General features: G+C 47.0%; 1 protein-coding gene across 2 annotated transcripts in view; it reads right to left on the reverse strand.

The window, feature by feature from the left end:
* Positions 1–909: 909 nt before the first annotated feature.
* Positions 910–22,255, reverse strand: part of plxnb2a.1 (plexin b2a, tandem duplicate 1) — a 119,142-nt gene continuing 97,796 nt past the window's right edge. For both annotated transcript variants that reach the window (XM_086201682.1, XM_086201683.1), the window contains exons 19-43: positions 20,781–20,929; positions 20,445–20,580; positions 17,863–17,999; positions 17,605–17,787; positions 16,748–16,859; positions 15,294–15,503; positions 15,126–15,209; positions 14,929–15,024; positions 14,212–14,348; positions 13,992–14,092; positions 13,242–13,471; positions 12,938–13,119; positions 12,782–12,848; positions 12,063–12,209; positions 11,284–11,361; positions 10,810–10,888; positions 10,422–10,522; positions 10,237–10,318; positions 9,997–10,148; positions 9,403–9,560; positions 7,998–8,145; positions 7,776–7,840; positions 7,519–7,594; positions 7,044–7,118; positions 910–6,644 (exon numbers count right to left, since the gene is read on the reverse strand). In XM_086201682.1, the coding sequence (XP_086057808.1) occupies positions 6,540–6,644; positions 7,044–7,118; positions 7,519–7,594; positions 7,776–7,840; positions 7,998–8,145; positions 9,403–9,560; positions 9,997–10,148; positions 10,237–10,318; positions 10,422–10,522; positions 10,810–10,888; positions 11,284–11,361; positions 12,063–12,209; positions 12,782–12,848; positions 12,938–13,119; positions 13,242–13,471; positions 13,992–14,092; positions 14,212–14,348; positions 14,929–15,024; positions 15,126–15,209; positions 15,294–15,503; positions 16,748–16,859; positions 17,605–17,787; positions 17,863–17,999; positions 20,445–20,580; positions 20,781–20,929 (3,090 nt within the window). In that variant the 3' untranslated portion in view covers positions 910–6,539. The remainder of the gene's footprint in view (positions 6,645–7,043; positions 7,119–7,518; positions 7,595–7,775; positions 7,841–7,997; positions 8,146–9,402; positions 9,561–9,996; positions 10,149–10,236; positions 10,319–10,421; positions 10,523–10,809; positions 10,889–11,283; positions 11,362–12,062; positions 12,210–12,781; positions 12,849–12,937; positions 13,120–13,241; positions 13,472–13,991; positions 14,093–14,211; positions 14,349–14,928; positions 15,025–15,125; positions 15,210–15,293; positions 15,504–16,747; positions 16,860–17,604; positions 17,788–17,862; positions 18,000–20,444; positions 20,581–20,780; positions 20,930–22,255) is intronic.

Genomic DNA, 22,255 nt, shown 5'->3' on the forward strand with positions numbered 1-22,255 from the left:
TCACTCTAATTTCTCGCGAGTGAATGTGAGAGCGTCCCCTCGGAGGTGCGGGACCGGATCTCCTGAGTGTGGAAACACACGTGCCTACACCAACCCCACCTGAGACCTACCTGAAACCATCTACAGGTCCAACACGGCTGTGTCACCAGGCAACCCTCCAAATCCCGTGAGAACACCTATCCCCCATGTGGGCGCAGCCACTGGTCACATTTATTTGCACTTAAAAAGTGAAGAAAGCCAAGGATGCCAGAAGATGTAGCACAAAACCAAAGAAGAGCTCCAAACCTCGATGAAATGTTGGAGAGGTTTTTCTTTGGTGATATTGATTACTGAGCAAAATACAGAGTTTATGTCAAATAATACAGACGCAAAAATAGTAGTTTTTTAATGTGTAACAGAGAGGCAGAGTTGTTCCTGTCCCAGCCAGCACAGTAACGAGCACGAGGAATAATCCAGATTAAGTGAATGAATCCAAGCCGCTACAACCTCGTGTAAACATACTGTGGACCCACCCGTGGACTTGTCAGCTGTGTCTGGTCACGTCCAGTCAGTTCCGTGTTCTTGGGTTTGAAACACGGAAAGAAGAGAAAACAAATGCCTCCAGAGGGGCTTGAAATCTCCCTCTAATTACACACAAGGAGAGAAAACTGTGGTTCAAAGCGAGCGTTTCCTGACGGAGGAACTGATGCCTGCTGGAGAACGAGCGAGTCCCGCTGAGGGGTTTCACGTGTGAGCCTCCATTCATCGCATCTCTCTCTCTCTCTCTCTGGGGATAAATGAGGCGACACACTGAGACCAGAGTCTTTGTGTCCATAAACAAAACTACAGTTTATCGATTGGACAAGTGGATAACGAGAGCTGCCGAGACTGAGAGAAGAGAAAACAAGGAAATGGAAAAGATCATTTTGTTTGTATAAAAAACTTTTATTGAATATTTGGAATTCACAGATCTGGACTTCCTGCCCACATCTCCACTTCCTGGGAAGAGTCATTGATTTGGGCTCCAGACGCTTCCTGCTTCAGTCCGGTTCAAAGTCCATCCAAGCCATTGAACTCCTACAATGACGTTACAAGAATAAACAACGATGGAAACCATGTACAAACTGCTGAACACACAGATTTACCTTGGAGATGTCGGTACAAACATCAGTACCGGTCGCTGTTTTTTCTGTGAACACTCAAATTCTTTCACAACATTTTTCTTGTGCCTATAAAACCATATTTTTCAAACATGCCTCACACAGATCTTCTATCATTGAACAAATCTACTGACCACAAGGACTCAATTCTGTGCCTCGCCACCGCGTCAACAATATTCTACGTCCTTGTGCCTCTGGCAAACACTCACCTGGAAAGCTAACGGTCTGAAGGATTTTAACGTCACATCACCGCATCCACGGTGTCAAGTACAGTTTTGAGTGAAATCCCTGTGTTCCCCTTTTAGAGGATTCAAATAAAAGTTCTTGTCGGACAGAAATGTGTCACTCGCATTTGTTGGCATGAAACTGGCTTCAATGTTGCAAAGCAGGCGGGAACGATCCGCCATCTTGGATGTTCTAATCTCCCCAGCCATCCAAGCTAGCCTCGGCTCCACTAGCATCTGCAACTCAGAGAGCTTCCTCTAAAACATCCCGACGTCGGTTGCATTATTATTTTGGCCGAGTTGAGTTTCCGGCTCTTATTGAACGCTGGTGTAGATAAATAGAGCGAATCTTCCCGTCTGAAAAGATCTGAATCATGGTTGCGTTAGCTTACAGGTAGCCAACATACTGGACAGATGCTAATAGCAGTTAAACAAGCGACATAGAACTCAAACATTAACTTAGCAAAGCTAACAGCCGGGATTTCTTAGGTTAGCTTCAAACAAGTGCGTACCTCAATTCCTTTTCTTTTGGGGTTTGAGTTGGAATATTATTTAGACCAGAGAGCTGGGCTAGCGTCATCCAACTACCTCAACCTTTTATGCTAAGCTATAGCTCGTTACAAGAAAGTCCCAAAGCCCAGACATGTCTCAGTATTCTCTTGAATCTGACCATAAATACTTGGCCGAAGTCGATTTAAATGACAGTAAAAATGTACTGAATTTTTGCAGATAATCTTGAAACCTAAATGCAGTTTTGACTTGTGTGGTCGTTTAAAAAGTGGAAATGTCTGCTAATGCAGCTGTAACGTGACTCCAGCACAAGACATTCTACGTTGAATCCTGATGACGTGATGCTAACATTTTTAGAATGAATATGTTAAAAAGGTTTCTCCAGCATATTTTCCACTTTGAAGATTGAAAATGAAAATGAAGTTATAGATGCTAGCATGAAAGAGGTTAGCTTGGGGAGGGGGGGTCAGACTGAAGCTTTTTAGTCAGTAAATTAGCTAAATTTTCAGATTTGTGCAATCTAGAATAAATCTACTGAATGGCTGCAGACGTATTCAACGTTAAATACAGTGGTTTAGTTTATTAAAACGGTTATTTGACACTTTTAAAACATCCACGATGTCCTGGTCGACAGTCAAAATGTCTTTTTGTACAATTTAACTAAAACCTTTGATAGTTCCAAACGCCACACCTCCTGCGACACGTCACTAACCGCCTTCTCTCTGGTGCTGTCCCTCGGTGTAGAGCGTGCAGTCAACCCACCATGACCCTGGATGTGCTCCTCACCTTGGCCTTGATTTCTTTCTTCATTTTGGCTTTTTTCAGTTTTACTTTCAACTCCTCTCTTTAAGGCACTCGACGGTGGCAAAAAGAAGGCAGAAAGAATGTTGGGTTTTCGAAGGGAGAAATGTTGTTCTTTGCATGGGTTTACAGGAACCAGGCTCACATTTCACAATGAATAAAATATATTTGTTTCAAGATTGAGCTCTTACATCAGCAACGCAATCTGAAATTTGAAAGTCTAACCATCAAAAGCAGATGTAGTCGCTTTCTTTAAAAAGCTGGTGAAACATTCGGCCATCAGAATGTCAGCACTGAAAACAACCTTCCAAAAAAAAAAAAAAGTTCACATTTCAATAGTTTCTCTAGAAGTACCACCAGACAATTAAATACAGGATTATTTGTTCCTCTTCAGTCTGACTACACTCATCAAACAAACGACTTCAGTGACGGTCCGGGTCTGGGAATGACGGCAGTTGGCACCGAAGTGGCTTCAAAAAAACAACAACAAACACATTCCAGAGACAGAAATGGTGGATTCAGGGTTCAGTCTTTGGCAGAATGGTGCCAAATACTGGTGAAAACCTCGGAGACACGAAGGCCAGGACACGGTCTCCAACTCCTCCTGCTTCAGGATGTGAAGACGCAGTTTGCCAGATGTCAAACTTAGAGACGAACCTCTTCCCCAGAGGGGGAGGAGCTCATCGTTCATCGTCCAAACTGCTGATTTAACCTTTGATGTTCACTCAAGCGCGTCAACTGGGCTCAGAAGGCAAAGAATAGTGTTGCCCCATGATGGTGATTAAGAAGTAGCATTAGAGAAGATAAATGAGTACATTTATACTTCAGTGGTGTAAAAGCAGTTCATAAAGACTGGCGCGGACCTGTTTAGTCCATAAATCACTGGTTGATTTGACATCTTACCAACTTTACTTTAATGATTATTCTTTTAGAAAGGAACAGCCCAGGAGCAGAGCGGCGCAGGAGCGAGGCCTCCAGCGGAGCGTCCAGGTCGATGACCACGTCTGAAGTCACGTCCGTGGTTCACACGCGCTGATGACGATTTAGCCTTTGGCCATGAGAAGTTTCATTTGCTGCAATAATTCAAAATCATAGCAATCCCACTCCTCTGGTGGAGGGAACTCTTGGAGACGCTAACTTCCTGTTGGACTACGAAATTACCTCAGCTCTGACACGCTAGCTTCTTGTTGGACTACAAAAACACCTCGTCCTTGCAGTGCTCTGCTGACTGGACAGTTTTTTTTTTTCTGCCTACTTTTGAAAGTGGACATCAAAATTAAACAAAAGTATACAGGCGAGTTTTCTCAAACACAAACTTCATGAACAATAATTTGCATAAAAACGATGACATTTGAATGTTTTTAGAATATTTGTGGTGAAACGTGATCATGTTGAACATGAGAAGTGGGACAAAAGATTACAGTGTGCTCTTATTTTTGAACAAATAAGGACACCGGAATATTTGGAAGTTATTAGCACTGAGTAGACGGATCGGATTAAGAAGTACACAGTGAGTAGTTATACTGATTAAGAGTTCCTGCAGTTTCATCAAGTACTACCATGATAGAGGGGACCTAAAATAATTCCACCGACCCTTTTTGAAGGACTCGTGTGTCACTCGTCTTCAAAAGACAATCATTTCCTCTCCGGAGAGAAAAAACAGGATCTACATTGCGCGACACAATGATGAGAAAATGACAAACGATTAAAAATAAATCACATGTGAAAATGAGAAGGTTTGGCTGAGGAGATCACATGATTAGCAGTCAGAACTCTCGGCAGGAAGTAAAAACAAGCTGGTCCAGAGTTGCGTAGCTGACACACTCGCTCATACACACTCGCTCATACACACTCGCTCATACACACTCACAGGAGGTGGCGTTCACAAGTACTCTGATTACTTTGACCGAAGGAAAACTAAGATGCAGTCGCGTCAGCGCGGTAAAAAGAAACAGCTCATGTTGAAAACGTGAATGCAAAACTTCTGCTAAAGCCTGCACACAGAGAGAAGTACCGCAGTGAGGCTCCGACGGAGCAGCGGGACTTCCCCGGGTGTGAATCACAACGTCATCAGCGTTGAAACTCACACCAGCATCTGACGCGAGTCCAACTCTTTGACTAAAGTGACGTCATCGTACCCTGATTCACCCTCCTCAGCTGAGCCCGACGCGACCAAACGAAGACTCCCGCCTGGTCAGAGGCACATACCAGCCTGTGCTTTCATTGGTCTAATATTGCAATTTGAGCTCGTCAAAAAAAAAGAAAAAAAAATTCCTCCGAGCAGCTTTATGTGCTTTTCACAGCATAAGCCACCAGATGCTAAGATGCTAATAGACTGAATAACTGCGTGATTACCCGCCGGCACAGGCTTAGAATATTCAACTTGAAGTTTGCTTTGTTGGGAAAAGCCGACTAGGATTCAGATTCTCCCACATCATCAATGACCAGGCAAGTCTGACCTGTTGGGGGCAGGAACGCATCTATTAACTGGTTTATCCACCACGTGGAAGTAGAAGAAGAAGTGCTGAGCGCTGATACGTTCAACCACCCTTGAGATCTTCAGGAGATCCGGTCACCACCGGCTGTCCCCGCTGGCATCCCCTCACGTCTCTGAAAACCTCTGAGGCTTTTCTTAGACGGCCACGAGTTTGAGGTTTGAACACTCAAAATGCTCGTAAACAACATCAGTCCAATTCTTCTTCTCTTTTCCCGAAGAGAACACTCCTGAATTCACGCTCTACAGAGGCGAATAAACCCAAATGATCCTGAACCAGCATGTAAAGCCAGGCGTTCTGGTGTGAACACAACTGAGGAATGGGAACCAGTTCTGTTGCTGACCAGAGATCTGTTTTGCTTTTTGCTATGAAGCTGGAAAACATATAAATCTGACCTTAGATCAACAAACAGGCCCACAGTGTGAGTAACGGGAGAGGAGAAACGCAGCCGCATTTCCTGTTCAGAAGTGCTGAGTGATGAACTTAGAACATTTGGTCTTCATCTAAATTCTTCAGTGATCCGAAACGCCCCATTCCTCCTGTGGCGCTTCCTTCTTTAGTTCCAACATGGTCAAATCAACATTGCAGCAAAGACAGTTTACACTAGCTAGCTAAACACCAGCCAGCTAATCACCAGCTAGCTGAACACTAGCTAGCTAAACACCAGCTAGCTGAACACCAGCCAGCTTATCACCAGCTAGCTAAACACCAGCCAGCGAATCACCAGCTAGCTAAACACCAGCTAGCTGAACACCAGCCAGCTAATCACCAGCTAGCTAAACACCAGCCAGTTGAACAACAGCCAGCTAAACAGCAGCTAGCTGAACACCAGCCAGCTAATCACCAGCTAGCTGAACACCAGCCAGCTAAACACTTGCTAGCTAAACACCAGCTAGCTGAACACCAGCCAGCTAATCACCAGCTAGCTAAACACCAGCCAGTTGAACAACAGCCAGCTAAACAGCAGCTAGCTGAACACCAGCCAGCTAATCACCAGCTAGCTGAACACCAGCCAGCTAAACACTTGCTAGCTAAACACCAGCTAGCTGAACACCAGCCAGCAGCTGAGGACACGACAGACGAACAGCGAAGCGACCGTTAAAAAAATAGCTTTGATTCAAATCAGCTCCCAGCTGACGTTCCCTCCCGTGTGTTTGTGTTGGGAAGCAAGTCCAGTTCCTCTCGGGGCGACTTTTATCCCAAATCTCCGTTCCCAACAGCGACTGGAGTCCCGTAACTCCTCCAACTTCCTTACATGGTCAAACATTTGGTATAGTCCGCGAGCTCATTATCCTATGAGTCCCTACATGGGAAACGACATCTTGTGTTTTAGAAGCTCCTCCCTCTGAACCCATCCGCGAGGTCGGAGGTCAGAGGTCAGTGACTTTGTTCTCCAGGGCGGCAGCGATCTGCTGTAGGCGCAGCGTCAGCTGTTTATTCTGGGCTGCTGGGTCTTCGTCCAGCGACTGGATGATCTGGAGAAAACATACAACACCAATGTAACGTTTCTGTCAGAGGACGCAACCGTAGCTGCATCGGTAACTGCAGCTGGAGGCAGCTGAGCGATGACCGGAGCCTGGAGGAGACTGTGGTTTCACTAATAAATGCATTAAAATGCTGCTGAAGCAACAAATTCATGGTGCTTGTTTGGACTGAAAATGGATGTGGTGTCTTACAACAAGACAACAATCAAGCCACTCTTAAATTGATGGTTTTCTTGATGGAGTTTGGTGCTGATCAGCTACTGTGAGGCAGCTTTCATCAGTGGCTCAGTCTGATGTCAATGAGACCTTTGGATGGTAAAGGTTGGTGTTTCAATGGCTTGAGTTCATTACTTGATGTGTGATACACCAGGCACTGAAGTCGTTACTCACCACGTCGTAGTACTTGCTGGCGTACTGGTAGAGTTGATGTAAGGCCACCTGGGTGTTCAGCTTGTCTGTGTGTTGCTGCAGACGAGACACGACAACATCAGAGCAAGAACAAAGACACGTTTACAGTCGCTCTTTGTTCTTAGTCACAACCCAAATACACATTTATGTTCTAAGATTCAGCAGCCGGTGCAGTTCCTCAAGTTCATCACCTGCATTTATTTTGGTCAAATAAATATAGAGTTACTGAATGTACTGAGGTTCGTTGTCTTATAAACGTCAATATAATTTGAGCTCAGTTTGCAACACATCGCCCCCTGGTGGCTAGTAAAGAGAACGCAGGTTTCAGACACTTGAACCACATGCTTCATTCTTTAAACCTGGAGGAGACGTCTGCCTGTTACAGTCTGTGTTTTAAAGGCTGATCACAACACACACACACACACACACACACACACACACACGTGCGCACGCATACCCGGGACACCTCGGCGAGGTGTGTGTTCATGTCCTGGTCGCTGACTGGAACCATCTGTCTGATGCCCTTGTAGTAACTGAAACACAAACAAGTTGACATCACCAACGAAAAACATCCTGAAATGACGGAACAGGAAGTTCCAACATTCTCAACATTCTGACATCCTGTCTGTCCGTCTAAGCTCTCGTTTCTCATTCAAAAATCCTGCTGAAGCTGAGTAAGTTCTGCTCTCCAACGGAAACGGGGATCAAACTCACTCGTCCACCATCTTCTTGTACGTGGAGATTTCTTTTGCATAGAGCAGCTTGTTGCTGGGAGACTCCTGCAATCAGAGAGAGGAAACGTGTGGTTGGTCATGTGACTGGACCTGTCAACTAGAAGAACTACAGTATCCTGATTTAGGATCTACGACTTGAACATTCCTCTCAGCACCAGCGGAGCTGTGTCGCTGCTCGTTTGTGTGTGTTGCGTGAACGTACTCTGCTGAGTTTGTGCTCCGTCTTGGTGCAGGCGTCCATGAAGGTCTGAGCGATGACGTGCAGAGACGCGTCCACCACCTCCGTCACGTGCACGTCGAAGATGAAATGCGGGTTCCTCAGGATGTTCACCCAGAACCGGAGAGGCAAACTGACGAGACAGACAGACCTCAGATCAGAAAACCACCTCCCATAAACGCAGGTAGGACTCTCCTGATCCTCCAGGATCTGGATCCACTTAATTCCAGATTTTCTGAGAACTGGCTGTCAGTTTCCTTCTCCTCCCTCCATCCTTTCATCTCCTCCTGCAGTCTCTTCCTCTACGGACCATAACCCTCGTTAATAATTCACCCCAGCGGATGAATATTTCAGTGTCCATCTTGTTTGTGTGTCTTCCTGATGATTGACAGGTGGAGCTCAAGGCCAGTTTGAAAACAGAGCGCTTAGGGATAAAGAATCTCTGCCCGTCTTCATTGCCGCTGCCTCGGCTCTGTTTACCCTTCGTGCCAATTAAACCAGGTTTTATGTGTGTGCCAGCCTGGACGAGCTGTTGGGACGACATCATTACACTCTAGTTTATGTGACGAGGTAGAACGAACACACACACACACACACACACACACACACACACACACACACACACACACACACACACACACACACGCGCTGCCTGACAGGAAGTAGAATTGGTCTCCAAGCTGGTTTTATTCGCAGGTCGTATCTCCAGCTGAGCTTTGGAGAGATGCTGGGATCCGTTAAAGAGCCAGATACGGTCCCGTCAGACGGTTTACGGGCAGGATGATGGATGAGGCGGCGAGCTTGAACCCCATCTTTACACCGCTCCTAACCCTACTGTCTGGATCCTGATCATCTGATCTTCATTCTCCACGGAGCCCCTGAAGGGATGAGAGCTCAATCGCTTCTATTTCCTGGATTTCTCGTGTGCAGCTGAAAGTTTTTAGTGTGCTCATAAAACTACGGTGTCCACACACGAACGTATCTCGCGTCCTCAAAAATGTCCGGCTGTAGTCAAGAACGAACCTTCCAGCTGCAGCAGGACAGTCTGATTCCTCTACAGTGTCCCATGTCTCCTCAGACTGGCAGCTAAACTTTCAAATAAAACGTTTGCTATTAAAAGTGCAAACAAACGTTTGTGAAAGTCTCTCGTTGTCCATCGTCTCCAGAGACAGACTAGAAGACAGAGCCCCTCCTCTCGGGAGCTGTGAACCACGCTAGTTAGCTTAGCACAATGAAAGGGAGTGGATGGGAAGTGTTAGTGTAGCTCCGTCTCTGCCTGCAGTGATCTAACGAGGGTTGTGTGTAACCTTGGTGATGAAATCAATATTCAAAATGAGGAGAGGTTGTAATCTTGACTGGATGCAGCTTTAAAACCCTGAGTTCTACCCACCTGTTGGTCTTCCAGATGTGCAGCGTCTCCTCGTCCACGTTGTCGTGTCTCAGCGCCTGCTCATCCAGGAAGTCAAAGAAGTATTTGACCGCAGGAGGAACAGCGCTGGAGCACAGAACGCTACGGAAGAAATCGTCTACGAACTGCTGCAGTGTGCCCTGCAACACACACACACACACACACACACACACACACACACACACACACACACACACACACACACTGGAAGTATTACAAAACTGATGATGTTTTGCCCTGAAACCTCATTTAAAAAAAAAAAAACTTTAGTAATTAAAAAAAGAAGCCATGATCACGTTTGCAAGAACGAACCAAAAAATGTAAATTTAATGATAAGTCAAAACAAAAAAATGGACCTGACGACCGTTTGTTTGAATCTAATTCAGACGGTTTGGTTCTGGACTCAACATCGCCATCATGGCGAGTCGGGTGCGGCCATCTGCCTCGACCAGGAGGTCGTTCCAGGAGCAAATTCTCATTGTTTTTTTTTTCTTCACTTCTTCAGTCAAAATAATCTTAATGATGATGTGTCCAGCAGACGGAACGTCAGACGGCGGGGAGGAGGCGCCGACGCACCTTGACGGACAGCAGCCTGGTCAGGTAGATCTCGGTGATGGCTTTGGTCATGGCCTTGTCCTTCATGCTGCCGCGCTTCGACTTGACTTCATCGATTTCGTCGGCCGGCCTCACCAGGTGGAAGGTGTTGTCATCCTCCAACAGGGCGTTTTCTGTCACAGGGGCGGAACCAGAGGGAGAGCGGCGTGTTAGAGCACAGTGTGTGTGTGTGTGTGTGTGTGTGTGTGTGAGTAGACATACTCTCTTCGTAGCTGTCCTGGTGCTGGTGGAACGACTGTGTGTGTAGAACTCTGGACAGAACCAGAGTGGCGTTATCCCGAACCTGCAGGACAACAAAACACTCAAGTCATCCGAGTGTCTCTCCGTCCATCTGCGTTCATGCGGCGAGTCTCAAGTGACTCGTGGGTCCGATCGTTCCAACTCACGTTGTAATGAGCTAAAGTGTTGAGCCTCTTCCATCGTCCTTCCTTCTGGGAGGTCAGGTCCAGGTCAGACAGGATCTGACCCGTGGAGCCCGGACGCCACTCTGAGAGACATGAGGTGTAACTTCAATGCCCGCCTTCAGACCCAGCAACCCTGCGTTTGAGTGTGGTCTTGGAGGGAGGGGCTCAAGCACATTCTAAGCACATTCACATTTTCTAAAATCGTCTCAGCTCCTGTCACTAGGGGGCGACAGACATCTAACATCAGTGTGCACATGAGGTGGTGGCTGGAAACTTGTTTCTGTAGCAACACACAGTCACGTGGTTGAGGAGGCTTGGCTGAGGTGGGAATGTCTACTGAATGTCTACTGAGCGAAGTTGTGCGTCTCACCCAGAGCGACGCTCTCCACCTTGGGCCTCTGGGAGTACGGCAGGTTCCTGTAAACCTGATCGATGATCTTCTCTTTGACCTGGGGAGCAGAGACAGCCCCTGAGTCTGAGCTGGACGAACCTTTCAAACCTCGTCAAAGCAAGCTCACGTTTACTAGCCCTCGCTGTGAACACTGGAGAGGAATAAAACCCATCCTTACACTCAGACAACAGAGTTTTGTGCTTGTAATTCAATTCAATTCACTTTATTGTCATCGTATAAAGCAGAGAGACAGGGAAGCGTCTCCCTGAGCCATGCAGATAAAAATAGAATGGAACAAAAACTCAACAGGATTCAAATAAGACGACAAACTCGCAGCGACAACGCTGAACATCGGAGTCCTCTGACTTCCGACTCAAAGCTGATGCTTCCTCCTGGGAACAGGTGGAACCTTCATCAAGCTCCAGCCTGACAGGAGAACATTTGGAGACTGACCTGGGAGATGGTGTCACAGTTCAAGACCTTGACTGGAGTCACATCTGGCCCCTCGCCGTGGACCAGCACCTGCAGGGTCTGATGAGACAAACAGTCACAAACACTGATCCAGGACCAGGTCCAGGACTACCCACGATGTTAAACTAAAGGTGTTTCTGTAACAACTGAAAACAGATATTTGTGGATGTGTTTGTGACTGCCGAGCTCCAGAGCCACAACGTGTGCTACGTTGCTATGACAACAGCAAACCAGTGTGTCATCAGCCTGAATATCAAATAGATTTAATTTCATCGGATGCTTTTGAAAGTGCATATTTATGCTCTTTTTTCATGTTGCATAAACGATGTCGTTCATGTTGCCGGTTTATAATTTGCACACTCAAACATCCATTTGTTTTTGTTTCTTGAATTTCCTGGTCACATGACTTTCTTCTCTTCATGACTCTCTTCAAAAGGAAATTTGCACAAAGACACAAAACAAAATTGGAACATTTCCTCAAATTAAACAAAAAAAAAATTATGTTTGTTTCATTTTAAAAGTACACAAATTAAACTGAAAGTTGTGATTTTAGTCGTACGAGTAAACTGAAGAAGTGAAAGTACTCGAAACGCCAAAGACAGAAGCTGACGGCAGAGTGGCTGGACAGGGTCTCAGAGCGTTTCTGCTCCCACGGAAAAGTCAAGACACATTTTGGGCATAAAAGGATCGAATTACTGAAACAAGCAAACATTAAAGCAGCATCCAGCTTTAATCTTCAAAGGCGGTGAGCACCGACTGACCAGGACCGAGTACTCCACGTCGTCCCCCAGCAGGCCCGTGTCGTTGAGGGTGTACTTGGCCTTCTTCATCTTGGTGTCCACTGGACCCTTCTCCACCTGATGCTTCAAGGCCTTGAACAGCTTGTATAAGGGTTCTCCTGCCGTGTCCTACCAGACGGGCACAAACACAGCAGGGTTACCTTTAATCACATGACCTTTCTGAACAACGTTCACTCACTGTTCTCGCCCAGCTCCCGAGGGAAATATCTCTCTCTTCTAGCTGCTAAATGCTATTTACTAGCTCGCGCCTCATTAATGAGATCCTCAGTGGGCTCTGGTCCGGACGCTCTGATGAACCCCCCGAGCAGCGCATCACGTGAGCCAACTCCAAATTAAATGTTTCGTTTAACCAATTTGAAGCAACACTTTGTCCTAACATTTGATTTTCCTTTCACTAACAGGAGTCTCCAGCTCACTGAGATGTAGTTCTTTCCTCCTTCAAAACTTCTGTCTGACTCCTGAATGCAGGAAGAGCCAGCCATGTATATTTAGCTTGAAGCTAACGAAGCCTGACGGCTAACAGCAGCTAAACTGTCCAAGAACATCCGTCTACAATCTCTCCAGGTCGTTTGGTACAATCCAGGTCTCCTTAATCCAGACGGACGGTCAATAATCCACTAACGCTTTGCTTTCAGCCACTGTACAAACGAACTACAAAATGAAGGAAGTGAGCGCGTTACCCTGAGGAACTGGTAGAGGCAGATGGACATCCAGTTACACAGCATCCTCTCCACCACCGTCTCAGACCTACCACGAGACACATTTGAATTTTAGGAACATTTCAAACGTTCTTCCTGCGATCCAGGATCCATCGCGGTACATCAGCGTGCCGTCACCTCCTGAGCATGAGTTTGGGGTTCTTGTTCTGCACGTGTTCGTCCATCAGCTCCAGCAGCAGCGTCCTGGTGATGTCTGTGTAATATTCCAGCTTTCCGTGCAGCGCCACCGTCAGCAGTGAGGCGAAGTAACCACGAGCGCGGGCGTTGAAGTCGGGACGACTCTCCAATGTGTGGATGAACTAGAGGCAGAAAAGAGGATGTCAAAAACATGGCGGCGGGGATGTTTTCCCCGACTGTCCGTGCTACTTCCTGTACATGGATTTCATGTCAGCGACCGTCTGAGGGGAAACATGAAGCTCACGTTGATGAGGAAGGTTTTGCTGTTGAGCAGGTTGGAGAACTGGTTGAGGGCTTGAGCCACGATGGCCCTGCGGGCTTCTGGGATTTGTATTTTTCCCGTGATCATGGTGTCATTGTTGCCATCTTTGGAGGGCAGGAAGAAGTTTCTGTCGGTGTACGTTTTGTAGTCCAGGAAGGGGATGCGGGCTTCGCTCAGGTCGCTGGTGTGGTCCTCCATTTCAATCATCAGATCTGACAACCGGCAGGGAAAAAAAGATCTTTAGTTTGTGTTTTATGATCCAGGTTTTCTAAGATTAAGGACTTGTTTGGTTGAGTATTTCCACCCTGAAAGTCTCAGTTGGAGGCAGCGACTGCCTCCAACTGAGACTTGATTGTGACACTGAAGTATGGTTCCTTACAGCTGTCAACAAGACGAGGAGCAGAAGCCTTGTAAAATGGCTGTGTTCTGAATGGAGTTTGGATCTGATCAGCTACACTCGGCTCGACAAGGCAGAGCTCTTGAATTCTGTTGTGTTAGGCTACGCTGGCTCAGCACAAATGTAGTTTACATGAACGTGCGGGAAAGTCTGAACTAAAAACAAACGATTCACTCCTTCATCTGACTTTGCAGCTACAGTGAAAACTCCATCAATAAAAACAAAAATAAAACAGACCGTAACAAAATCACTAAGTTATACTTGAGTAGACTGGCGCTGCCGTTAGCGGCCGTTAGCCTGGTCTGTGACATCGGCGAGCGTGTTCATCTTTGTACCCGTGAACTCTTTCTTGCAGCGATCTCGCACGCTTTCCTCCAGATTCTCCAGCTGATGTTTCACCTTCTCGTACTCTCGTTCAGCCTGCTGACTCTTCCTCCTGCCAGCACACACACACACACACACACACACACACACACACACACACACACACTTAACACATGTACCAAAGAAGTGTGTGTGTGTGCGTGTGTCCATCGTGTCTCTGAGGTGTCGGACCTGTAGCAGTAGACGGACACGGCGATGAAGAGCAGCATGGGCAGGATGACGGCGGGGATGATGATCGCCAGAGGAATGTCGTCTTTCCTGGCGTAGTAGACGGAGCCGACCATCCACTCGCCGTGACCAAACTTCACCTGGACACCGAGAAGCCGGGAGCCTTCGTCACTCTCAACACATCTTAATGACACCAGTGTAGCGCCTGTTGATTGAGGGGCGGGGCTAAAGGTTGTGTGTTGTCACCAGCACTGACAGGAAGTGTAGTGGAAAGAAATGAAGCATTTGTACTCAGGCACAACGTTGAAGTATTTGAACTCTACTTGAGTATTTCAGGGGACTTTCCACTCCACTGCCTTTGTGTGAAACTGTCCAAGTGACGAGAAAACCTGATGAAGATGATGAAATTTTGAAGTACTTTCAAATGTTCCAACTTCAAGACTCCACTACAGTGCTACTACTACTACTGCTACTACTAGTACTACTGCACAGGCTTCAACATGACCTTACTATTGAACACTCCTCTGCACCAAAGTACACAAATCTCATGTGTATCTCATAAAAATCAATAACAAATACTTTTCTGCTTTTACGAGAGGGGAATGTCGAGTCGTACTCGTCTATCTGGGTGTTTGTACTTTTACTCCAGTAAAAGCCTCCAGGCTGAATCCTGTCTGTCACCTCAGACCTGAGACTTCAACCTTGTGCGTGCGTTTTTACCACGAGCTCCAGCAGGTCGTTGGTCGTGTCTCGGCGCTGGCGCTTGGACTTCGCTCTGGGCTGAGACGAAGGAGCCTCCAGGATCAACTTGTCATCCTGTCACAGAGAGCGAGAGAGAGAGAGAGAGAGAGAGAGAGAGTGAACGAGATGAGCTGACAAGAGGAGAACAAGAGATCACCAGGATGGGTGGTTCCCACCTGGAGGATGTTCACGGGGCAGGACGCATCCCCGACGAACGCCTGGGCCTCTTTAGCTGTCATGGCCTTGGAGAAGCCTCGACCCTGGGGAGGAAGCAGAGCGAGACGACGGAGTCAAGACGAAGCGTGGGGCCGCGTGTAGGCTAGCATGATGGCGTGCGCGCTCACGGTGACGATGATGATGCTGGTCTCGGTGATCATGTTCTTGGCCAGCTCGTTGAAGGTGGGGTCGGGGTGGTAGTCGAAGCTCTTCAGCTCCTCCTGCACGTTGTCCAGCTGCAGGAAGGTCCTGAGGGACTGGCTGTCCAGGCTGCCGTTGACGGCCGGGGAGTTGAACTGGAGAACTGTGTCGTTCTTGTTCAGGACGTTCTGGACGAACTGAGACCAGAGCAGGCGGGGGAGGATCAACCAGCGTCAACACTCATTTACACTCTTTTTACAATTACACTGAAAAAACGTAACTATGACGACTATGAAATTATGAATAAATATATGCTTTTTTTTTTGCTTTTTTTTACATCTGGTGGGTCAAACGTGGCCCCCGTCTGCGGTGGACTATTTATTTAAGTTGGCTGTGGTATGCTAACACTTACCAACAGCGACCATTCATCGTGCTACGCTAACTAGCATGGGTCTCTATCTAGGCTGACTCGGAGGATGCTGAACCAAACACCAATACTAGTACACAGACAAGGTGTATTATTACTGCATGATACCTGCAAATGATCACGACTGTGGTAGAATAGATACAAGTACACAAGTATTTCAGGTATATTTGGAATGAGCCCCCCCTCCACCTCCCTCTCTGTGTTTGATGAAGCGGGGATAAAACGACCCCCCCCCCCCCCCCCCCACGTGACCTCTCCTACAAGACTCAAAGTGGTAAATTAAGGGTCGCCGTCTTTTTGTTGTCGCCGTCTCTCTGACTCAGACGGAACAAGAGCTCCTGCTGCTGCAGGAGAACTTTGGTTAGAACATCTCGCCGTTGTGCCGCAGTTCTGTGGGAGCGATCAATTATTGATTATTAGCAAAGATTCTGCAGCTGACGGGAAACTCAACGATCGGATCAGACATTTAGATTCACGCACAGCAAGCAAAAGAAAGGCCGAGTGTTCGCCCTTGACTGAGGCTGAAGCCTGAATTCAGTCAGAAGTGGAGGAACTTGAGTTTCACTGACGATGGAGGAGGATCGGTGTAGAATGAGGACTTCTAGGAAACAAAGATTGATTGTTCTTCACATTTTCATTATTGTCAGTATTTTTACGAATTCAAGTGTGATTGTCTCCGTTTCAACACCCACCCAGTTTGGCTGCTGCGTGTTTTCTGAAAAAGACTGAAGGAGGAAACCGGCGGTGTGAATAAAGACAGAAAATGGGAGGAAAATCTGATTTGAGATGCGAGCGGCAGGAAAACATTTGCTGGAAAAATAAATAAAAGATGAAAGGAAAACAAACTTTCTGCCAAGAAATGAAGCCAAGAGAGTGAACGTGTTCTCGGTTCCACTTGAAACAAAGAAGAGGAGAAAAGTGCTGACGCTACACACTTCACGGAACAAACTCACACACACACACTAATATCAACAACTTCCACAAACAAGCGAACACACACAGACGCGTTCTTACCTCCACAGGTGTAGTGTTCTCTGTAAACTCGTCAGTGGAAGGCAGAACTTTCATCGTGGCTCTCTGGATCAGGTCAAACCCGTTACCCACCACCACAATCCTGCGACCACCACTACTCATTCACACACACACACACACACACACACACACACACACACACACACACACACACACACACACACACACACACACATCAATCCTCTCCATCTTGTGCAGCTCGTCTGGAGCTCGGTGGCGTCCACACTCGTCTGTCAGAGGTGGTTGAAGTTCTCAGTATCGTGCGCTTCTTTCATCCATTTTGCCTTTCACTCATTCCTCTCCCAGGTTCACCTTTTCCCATTTCATTGCCATGATTTTTCCATGTCCATGTTGGAACAGCAGAAGTGACCCTGCTGCTGGTGGGGCTTTTTCAATATGGCGGCTCCTGATGCTGCGCTGGCTTCTCTTCGACCAATCAGAGAGCCCCTCCATCACTCATGGATCCTCCAGGTTTTTTTTTTGGTTCACTTCCTATATTGATGCTGCATTCCACTGACCTTGGAACTGGAAATGATGTCACAGCTGAGGTGACTCCCAGGAGAGGAGTTGGGGGGTGTTATGACCCCCCCCCCACGTACTACACAAACGTCAAAGTGCCGCCTCTACGGATGAGTGGTCAAGAGTACCACTGATGCCATGTTGCTTCTGACATAAGGCGACTAACGCAGGGAGCCACCATTTTGAATCGCTGATTCTGCCGGATAGCTCAGAAATCACGATAATTTCTAATTCCCTTTTCTGAGTACCTGAAAAAAACACCAACAAATAAAATCTTCTGATTTGTGTCACAGCTGTCACGGCGTGGTCGCAGCACTCACCACACGAAGCTGGCCTTGGGGTAGTAATCCGTGACCTTGGGGTTTTCAGAGTACTGGTACGCCGCCGTGACGTCCTTGGTGGTATTTCTACCGTATTTCACTGTCACGGTCAGACGGTCGGACGGCACCTTCTGGCCTCGGTACCTGCCGGTCTTACAGGTGATCTGAGTCCCGAATGACAGGCTGGAGAGAAGGAGCCACACCTGTAATTAGCATCCAACTGCAAATGAAATGTGCTGCTCAGTCGGAGCATCTTACACTTCACACGGGACTGAGCCCACAGTGACCGCCACGTCCTCTTTAGTGGCCGTGTCCAGGTCCTGCCCACTGATGGTGATGACGGTTCCTCCGGCTGCTGGACCCTTGGCGGGCCGGACGGCGTCTGGTTTGGGGTCCTGGACAAAGACGGCGAGAATAACGAGACGTTTGAGCTTCAACGGGCTACAGTTTCACCCGCATGTCAGCATCAACGTTGTGGAAATCTGCGACATTGACGAGCTTTTACATCGATTTAAAGATGTTTGCAGAAGAAAAAAGGGAAAAAAACATGAAAAAATGAGTGTAAGTTGAAGTTCTGGTCTGCTGTGCTTCGCCGTCATGTTGTTTTTCAAAGTATCAGGTCAAGATGCGGCTTTGTGAGACAAAGTGGGCCGAGGCTGAGGCCCGTGTGCGACCTTCACAGCGCCGGCAACCACAACAAACCTCAGATTTGACAGTAAAAACTGTTTTGAAGGAGAAAGAGTGTGGAATTATGGGACAAAGGTTGTAACCTTGGCAACCATGGTTATTCTGCTGCAGAATTCCACCCCCCCCCCCCCCCAAAAAAACAAAACTCTGCAGATTTTTTTTCAAGTCCATTTTGCTCTCTTGGCTCCATTTCACTTTAAAATAAAACTTCAGAAGATGCATCACCCCCCATGTTCGTGTTTAATAAGTGTTTAAGACTCGTGGGGGTCAAAGGTCAAAGCGGTAGGCAGCAGACAACAGCAAGGCAGTATTTCTTAGATAATATCTGACACAAAGCTGGTGATACTTCATGGTCCACCTCTTATCACTAAAAACAAAGTTACTCGTGAAGTTTTTAACCTAAAATGTACTTTAGTATTCACATTAGTTTCCTCCCGTCCTCTGTTGTGGTCGGACACGAGCAGAACTTGTGGTCAGTGTTCATGAGCCGCATGTTCACGGCTCAACGGTGAAACACTGGGCAGTAAAACACGGAGGATGTCAGAAGTCAGCCGGAGAAAACAAACAGAACAGGAAGGGCTCGGTGGCGCTCCAGGCGGCGTCCTGCAGGTACAAACCACATCGAAATCAAACGGTTTCACATCTGCAGCGCTGACTGAAGCCGGCCGTGCGTGCTCAGGCAGCCAGCTGTAACTAACGGCAGCACAACTTCAGTCCCTGAACTCTTGGGGAATATTGATAAAGGAGGAGCGACGGCTGTTGAATCACGCCAGCTGGACGGTTTCCTGTTCGCTTGGTGACAGCATGACAACAACAGCAGGGGAGATGGAAATCCTCGTCAGGCCGTCTGAGGGATTAAGATGTTTGTGCCTGTTTAGGAGACGAGGGCAAACGAATAAAAGTGTTCATATGAAACCAGATTGATTCTGGAATGAAGAATTACATTCTGTAAATGAGCGTGGCGTCTCTGCAGCACGCAGCTACTGAGTGTCAGCTTGTTGCTGTTCTGGCAACGACTGAAGTCCCAGAAGATCCACAAACTCAGAACAGTTCTGCTGGTTGGAAGTTCCACGCGAACACAGCAGCAGCTCAGGAGGGAGGGAGGAAAACATTCCTGGAATACATTTGGTCGGAAGTTATAGATCCTTCTGGATGTATCTGGGTCACGAAGACAAAAGAACTCAAACCCTGCGATTGTAGAGCAGCGGCTCCACATCACCTGTGATGTCATCAGAATTTGTGAAATGCTGAAGGTTCTGTTTGAACTGAGGACGGAGGAGGAAACGCACTTCCAGGCCCTCATGTTGGGAGGCAGACCAGTCTGCGCCCTTTCAACTCCTCAAGTGCTTCTCGTCTTCTGCTTTGTCAGTGAGAAAACAGATCAAGACTCACCGAATGAGAGCGGAGCTGAGAAGCACTGCTGCTCAGCAAATGAGTCCTTTGAGTCTCAGCGGTTTGCTTTAATTAGCCTCTTCCTCTACAAACATGAGCAGCCAGACTGAAATGAAACAACGGCGCCCCGTCGGAGAGCAAAACACAGCAGCAGGTGAGAGGGTTACCACCTTAACCGCGCCTCTGCTCGTGTCGGTGGCCGAACACCGTTGATGCGGCCGAATTCTCTACATATTTGTGCTTCTGCTTTGTTATAAACCTGCAATATTCCAGCACGTGCGCCGTGTCTGCAGGTGGCAGGACAGGCTGAAGTATTTTCAGGACTTTTACAGGACAGGCTGAAGTATTTTCAGCAGTTTTACAGGACAGGCTGAAGTATTTTCAGGACTTTTACAGGACAGGCTGAAGTATTTTCAGGACTTTTACAGGACGGGCTGAAGTATTTTCAGCAGTTTTACAGGATGGGCTGAAGTATTTTCAGCACTTCTACAAAGTCACACTGAACAAAAGATTTCAGTTTACACAGTGAGCGCTGTTACGATAATTTGAACATCAAATAATGTTTGAATTAGTCTAAGACTCGTAAAACCACGGCTGGCGGCTGCCGTACTGAATAAAACAACTCCCATGATCCCACGCTGCTTCCTGAAGTCGTCAAACACAGTTTGATGGTGTTTAGGCCGGGAGCCCCCTGGTGGCACAAAGGTCACGCTGCACATGTATGACGAGGAAACTTTGATGGCGTGCGTGTCCACACGTACCCGGTAGGTGAACATGACCTGCGACCTCCCGCTTCTCCCACCGTCTACTTCTATTTCCACCGCGCCGCTGTTCGTCTGCTCAAATGGGATGTCGAACGGCGGCGGGCGCCTGGCCGGGCCGATCTCACACACCACGCTGTGGACGGGCAGACAAGACATCAGCTGGTGAACACATTTTGAAAAGCCTGTATTCATTTTTATTTCATTCCAGTCAGAGCTGGAGTTCCTGCTCCTTCCTGGGACAGTTTTCTGGACTTCTTGTTCATGTTAAGGCACATTTTTGCTGCTTAGGGCATCAACCAAACTAGACACAGGGTTCCTGCTGAGCTGGAGGACCTGGTGGAGACGGAGTATCTGTCCTCCTGGTGGGCGCAGTCCACCCCGGCGACTGCAATCTTCTTGATATCCTCCTTCTTTATCCCCATGTTGGAGCCTTTGATGGTCACGGAGATTCGTCCGTTCAGAGGACCGAAGCGAGGGATGATCTACGGACAGAGAACAAAAACCGATGCTTAGAATTCCTGCTGCATTTTGACTGAGAGATGAAGATTCTGCAGTGGATTCACTTTTAAAAAACACGATAACCATCTTTTTGATAACCAACGTGAATTCTAAGATGACAAGGAGCTTTTGTCAATTTAGCTCAAGTAAAAGTAAAAACCTCTCATCTGAAATGATGATGATGTGGAAATAACAAACAGTTCTGACTAATCAGCAGACGCCCAGAGGAAATCAGTCGGAGCTCCAGAGAAACGACTGAGACAAACTGAGAATGTAATATGAGACAGAAAATAAAGCTCCCAAGGAGACGAAATGGATCGATGGAGAAATTTTAAAAAGTAGGATTTCTTCTGAAGCCGATAAACGGTTGAAACGACAGACGGAGGAAAAGCCATGGAGTCAAAGTCAAAGTGAAAGAAAAGGGATTTTATTTTTCTGTCTTCATCCTGGGTGAACACACGGGCATGAATGTCACACTGGGAAGCTCTTTCATACATCTTCAGGTGAGTTTATTCACACTGTGAAGCACTGGTGTGTGTGGACATGAACTGTGTGTATAATCATTTTATGGTGTGTTCAGAGGCGCATCTCTCACAAGAATAAATAGCTTTAGAAGTTCGGCGTGTGACAAGATATTTCCCCGGAGAGGAGAGAGAGAAAATACAAATGAATCAAGAATTCATTCCATTATTTTTAGATCTGGCCTGACTTTGGAAGTGGAAAGTGTAGCGTCAAGTAAAAACGATAACAGGGACTTCAGGACTGTGTCCACAAGCAGTTTCACATCAGAGTGACTACAAAAATACTGCATCACTGGACCAGCAGGACTGCAATTACACTTCCTGCAAGGACTACAATAAAGCATCACTCCTTCCTTGCTAACTTCCTGTTAGATGACAATAAAACCTCACTCCTTTCTTGCTAACTTCCTGTTGGACTACAATAAAACCTCACTCCTTCCTTGCTAACTTCCTCTTAGACTACAATAAAACAAAACCTCACTCCTTTCTTGCTAACTTCCTGTTGGACTACAATAAAACCTCACTCCTTTCTTGCTAACTTCCTCTTGGACTACAATAAAACCTCACTCCTTCCTTGGTAACTTCCTCTTGGACTACAATAAAACCTCACTCCTTTCTTGCTAACTTCCTCTTGGACTACAATAAAACCTCACTCCTTCCTTGCTAACTTCCTCTTAGACTACAATAAAACAAAACCTCACTCCTTCCTTGCTAACTTCCTGTTGGACTACAATAAAACCTCACTCCATCCTTGCTAACTTCCTGTTGGACTACAATAAAACCTCACTT

This window comes from Aulostomus chinensis, chromosome 4, assembly GCF_037954235.1.
Source record: "Aulostomus chinensis isolate RoL2024-O1b breed Wild chromosome 4, RoL_Achi_v1.0, whole genome shotgun sequence".
In the NCBI taxonomy this organism is placed as follows: Eukaryota; Metazoa; Chordata; class Actinopteri; order Syngnathiformes; family Aulostomidae; genus Aulostomus; species Aulostomus chinensis.